Source organism: Daktulosphaira vitifoliae, unplaced genomic scaffold, assembly GCF_025091365.1.
Source record: "Daktulosphaira vitifoliae isolate Bord-2020 unplaced genomic scaffold, ASM2509136v1 Scaffold_197, whole genome shotgun sequence".
Classification (NCBI taxonomy): domain Eukaryota; kingdom Metazoa; phylum Arthropoda; class Insecta; order Hemiptera; family Phylloxeridae; genus Daktulosphaira; species Daktulosphaira vitifoliae.
The window spans coordinates 1-5,434 of record NW_026099765.1 but is presented as its reverse complement, the minus strand read 5'-3'; the positions used below and the strand labels follow the sequence as shown (position 1 = coordinate 5,434).

The window sequence follows — 5,434 nt, the reverse complement described above, 5'->3', positions numbered from 1 at the left end:
TTTTATAATTTATCTTAATGGTTTATTACGCTATAGATTGCTTGTGGTTCGAAAGCTTAGATTAAAATGTACTTACCTTTTATCCTATATCACGTAGTATATTTTAAGTAGTTCAACGTTGATTCTTAATATTAAATGCACTGAGTATACGTTTCACACTACGTTTTTTATAGTCTATATAATTATTTACGAAAAACGATTCAAATTTTAAATAATAAGACTTCATTACACAAAATCTATGACTGATTTTATATGTAAAAGATTCTAAACGCTATATTTTTTATAAGAAATATAACTTTATAATCTGTTCTTATTTATTTGTTTATTTTTATTGAATAAGTATTTTTTTGAGAGATCGACACCAATATTTCTTAAATCTTCCTCTGATCTGGTCAAAACAAGATTCTAAAATATTTAAAATTTTTATCAAAACGATATTGTGGTGGACAATGTGTCCCGGTGGTGACGCCTTGAATGGATACGGCACAATAATCACCAAGACAAATATTAATCACTAAAAATATGTTGCATACACATCGGTCAAAAGTGCTGTCGAGAAATTGTGTTGTGATTATTTATGCTATCGTTGTGCTATACCGATTTGTTGTCGGTGTTCTCTTTATGTCTGCATTGTCGCCGCCATCTTAGCGCATTTTAGCTATAAAATATAAATCTATGTAAGCTAGTAGTAGTTTTGTATTTGTTTTATTGTAAAAGTAAAATATCACCTTTGCGTTTGTCGCACCCTTGTACGCTCAGTAAATCACTATTGGATCTATATATTTTCTGAGTACTGTGATGTATATATATCTATATATACATCACATATAGATATATCATATAGATATATGTATATATATCTATATATACATCACAGTACCGTTCACAGCATATTGTACACGTTGGTCAGCTACTTGTATTCAACTTCAATTGATCCTCTCAATATTTAATATTATCATTAGCCGTTTCATCAGTTAGCCCATAAGATGCTTGTTTGTCTTCTTTTTAAGACTAACTCACATTTATTATTTGTTTATATCAGCGCCATTGTGGCATTAGTATTAAGTGTGTTCCTTATCTACATTGGTGTATAGATTTTATGAGTCATGTATAATAAATTTAATTGTTATAATTATTTATTTTAAAATTCATTCATAGAGTCCCTCACCTTAATCCTTTTCTTCGACATAANCATACAGTCCCTTACCTTAATCCTTTTCTTCGACATAGTCTGACTTAAGACAAATTAAAACAACTAACGTTAACGAACCTGCGTGAATACCACCGGGCGCTGCGTTTATTCAAAATAAATATTTAAAGTTAGGATGGATATATTATTAAAACAGAATAATTTGAAAAGAAAATTCAAATGTTTAAAATAATTAATTGACGTTTAATTTTATAATAAAAAAAAATAAATAAAACATCATTTAATAAACAAACTTAAATTAAAAGATTTGCCAATCAAAATTCACTTTAAAATCTTTCTTTTAAATAAAAATTGCATACTATGATATTTTATTTTTATAATATGTTTTATATCATCATATTATACTAAATACTTGATGAAAATATTAATTTGCAACCTGAAAATTGGAGTAAAAAAATTAGAGACAATTTTATTCGTAGTATTAACTAACATACTTAGAACAAAGAAATTAATTTAATTATGTATTGAAAAACTTGATTGAAAAATACTAAGCCATTAAATATTAATTAAATATTTTCACTTCGTAAAAAGATTCTTTACAGCATTTGATTGATATTTGTTTGGAAGTAAACTATATTTTTTTGTAATTATTGTTTCTTAATAATATTTTAGTGCTATCTAGTGATGAGTAGTATAAACTAATAGTGTATTATATTTTTAAATGTTTTCAAATGTTATGGGTCGGTTATTTTTTATATTGTTTTACAAAATATATATAAATGAAAAACCATCTTAATTATATTGAAAAAGTAGTTTGATTTTGAATGCCACAGCGCATGACGACTTTCAAGTAAATATATTTTACTCCGATTGGATACATTTCTCCAGAACTCTCTGTTCTCTTTATTCCAATGTTTTTTGACAATGACATTTAGGTAAGGATTATTTGGTTTATATAGTGCATTTAAGACCTACTTCTGATCTTCTTTGTTTTAACTTTTTCTTATATAATTGAAAAATGTGTAAAAATACAAATTATAGTGAATTTTAACAAGTCTTTTATAATTATGTGTATACTTTTGTTATAATTTTAAATATTATATAATTATATTGCCAAAAAGCCTATGTTGTTCTAAGACAGATTAAGTAATAAAAAAGAAACTAAGTTCTTTATAAATAAATAAAATTTTGTTTTTACTAATATGAATACCACTTGGGATTCAATTATTAAGATATGGTTCTTTTGTATATCAGAAGTTTTAGTTGATGTTTCTTTTGGAGAACGTGGTGAGATTCGAGATGAATAGGAACAAAGAGAATTTTAAATAAAAAGTATGAATGTCGTAAATTGAGACAAGAAACAGAACGGGAATACGAAAAAGAGCGAGAACGTGAACTGGAACGCGGACGAGATCTTTACCGTTTATGATAACGTTTTAAATTTTGAATGAAACTCAGTTATGATTTAACGCTTTTTACTAATTATTATCATGTTTTCTAGAGGCCAAAAAAAAACTCATTGTTAATTACAAAAAATTATCATTTTTTGTTAAGTAAATCTATTTTTACGTTTAACGAAATCTCATAAATATTCACAATTCTTTTACTATATTCCTTAATTATAGTTGAATAGTTTTATTAAATAAAAAAAATGCTCTGCATTTTAATTTTGTTTTTAAATTGTTAGATTTTTTATGAACATTTAGAATTTTAAAATTTTTTAATTAAGAAGCATATGATGAAAATTATAATAGAAATTTTAAATTTTTTAATATTTACTTTATAAAAATTGAGACTGTATAATTCATACACATATAATTTTCATTAAAAATATTCAGTTTTGATTTGAAGTATTAATATTATATTTGTTTTAAAATTAAATTAAAAAATTTCATTTACTTATATACATATTTACTATAAAAACATACTAAATGCTTATTATTTTTATATTTTATACATTTATTTTGATATCTTTATAGAAAATATGAAATAATGAAACCCAAAAAATTAAAATTGTGATTCTTCATTTTGAAACTCTTCATTTTCATTGATGTTTTTTGAATTTGACCCAATAGCTTTGCTGACTCTTCTAGAAAATCGATTGTACTTTTTTTTATTAACTGCNAAAATCTATTGTACTTTTTTTTATTAACTGAATTGCCATCTTCGTCAACATCACATGCCGTGATAATAAATCCATTATCTTTTGGTATTCTCAGACTAATTATTCCAGAATTTTCAAGAAATAAAACTGGAGAATCATTGATCAATTTATCTTCTTTAATACGACGATTTGAAATTCTTTTTTTCATCATTTGAGAGCCATCAGAAACAGAGTTTCTAAAGCCATGCAAGTACAAATCTCTACATTTCTTTCTAAAAGCCTTATGATAATATATTAAAACTAATGGTACTATCAAGTCAAATATAATTGGTAATTTGGATAGATAACCATCTAAAATACTATCATACTTTTTATTTTCTATCCAAATATTTTCGTCCTGTGTTTTGTAAAGAAATGAACAAGACGATAAATATCCAGGTGTCACGAATACAGTATATAAGGAAAATATCCATTTAGACGGGAGGTCTTCAGGTTGAGATCTAATGAGATCACTCGAGTTTAATAAGCCTCTTGTGGCTCTAATAGTGGCCGATGATGGTCGAGAAATAAATACAAAGTAAAATGATATTGACCAAGGTATCATAAGACTAAATGTTATCAATAAAGTAGGATAAAACCATTCAGTTGAATTAGCAGTAAAGCCGCAACGACCCCTTTAAGAATAAAAAATATATACTTATAAATTATCATTTTACTCATGTATTATTTTAAATAAATCAATATAAAATATTTAGTTAAAATTAAAATGTATAATCAACATAAAATGATTATTATCTTCGGTGAGTAGCTGAGAAGCTATTGGTATATAAATAATTGTACTCCTATAGAATCGATCTTATTCAACGATACGTCAAAAAAAATCACAAAACGTATCTAGTTAAAGCTATTAGTGTCATAGTTTCAAAAAATTTCCTTGAAACTCATATTTAAGGAAATGTCATAAAAAATTACAGTTATTAAAAAACAGTCGACATTGAATCTTTTAGTTTTCACTTTTTATTGAAATAACTTTTTGAAAACAAAATGGATTATTGTAAAATTATTAATGATAAAATTTAAAACATTTTCCTTGCCAATGACATACAATTTTTGAAAACCCAATTATTAACTCAGGTAACGAGAGGGCTTGAAAATCATACAACATTTTTTTGAAATCTTCATTCATCTAGGAGTTATTAGGTATTGAAGTTAAAACCCATAAAATTCTCGATAATAATGGTCAATTTCAATTATTTTAGTGACGGAATACAATTAAAAGCTAAATACAATTAAGGATTTCTTGACATAATACTGACACACTACTAGCCATTAAAATGCCACTGCTACGTCAGTAGTGGTCATCAGTAATAGTGTAATATTAATAGCAAGTACAGAAAAACTATATAATCTGAAAAATATACCAGCACTACACCAAGAATGGTCAAAACTAATGTAGTACATAAACCTTTAAAAATTTTTAATTTGTAAAGTATACAGGGTGATTGGCTAACTATGTCTCATGTAATATCTTNAACTTTTTGAAAACAAAATGGATTATTGTAAAATTATTAATGATAAAATTTAAAACATTTTCCTTGCCAATGACATACAATTTTTGAAAACCCAATTATTAACTCAGGTAACGAGAGGGCTTGAAAATCATACAACATTTTTTTGAAATCTTCATTCATCTAGGAGTTATTAGGTATTGAAGTTAAAACCCATAAAATTCTCGATAATAATGGTCAATTTCAATTATTTTAGTGACGGAATACAATTAAAAGCTAAATACAATTAAGGATTTGTTGACATAATACTGACACACTACTAGCCATTAAAATGCCACTGCTACGTCAGTAGTGTTCATCAGTAATAGTGTAATATTAATAGCAAGTACAGAAAAACTATATAATCTGAAAAATATACCAGCACTATACCAAGAATGGTCAAAACTAATGTAGTATATAAACCTTTAAAAATTTTTAATTTGTAAAGTATACAGAGTGGTTGGCTAACTATGTCTCACGTAATATCTCAAAATATTCAGTTTTTATAAACAATTTTTTTTTTATTCATTATGGATCTTTGATGAGGTATTTCACAAGAAAATTAAAATTTGTACCACCATCCCTCATGCTTAAAACTTGTATCAACTTCATATTTTCAAATGGGAACCCTAT

The 5,434-nt window shown here is 25.6% G+C and overlaps 1 protein-coding gene across 1 annotated transcript; it reads right to left on the bottom strand.

Moving 5' to 3' along the window:
- Nucleotides 1-3,157: 3,157 nt before the first annotated feature.
- On the bottom strand, nucleotides 3,158-4,440 carry LOC126909228 (uncharacterized). The gene is made up of 3 exons (XM_050691645.1): nucleotides 4,415-4,440; nucleotides 3,290-3,928; nucleotides 3,158-3,239 (listed from the first exon to the last, which is right to left on the bottom strand). Exons 1-3 carry the CDS (start codon nucleotides 4,438-4,440, stop codon nucleotides 3,158-3,160), a joined length of 747 nt encoding a protein of 248 aa, XP_050547602.1.
- Between the last annotated feature and the right edge of the window lie 994 nt (nucleotides 4,441-5,434).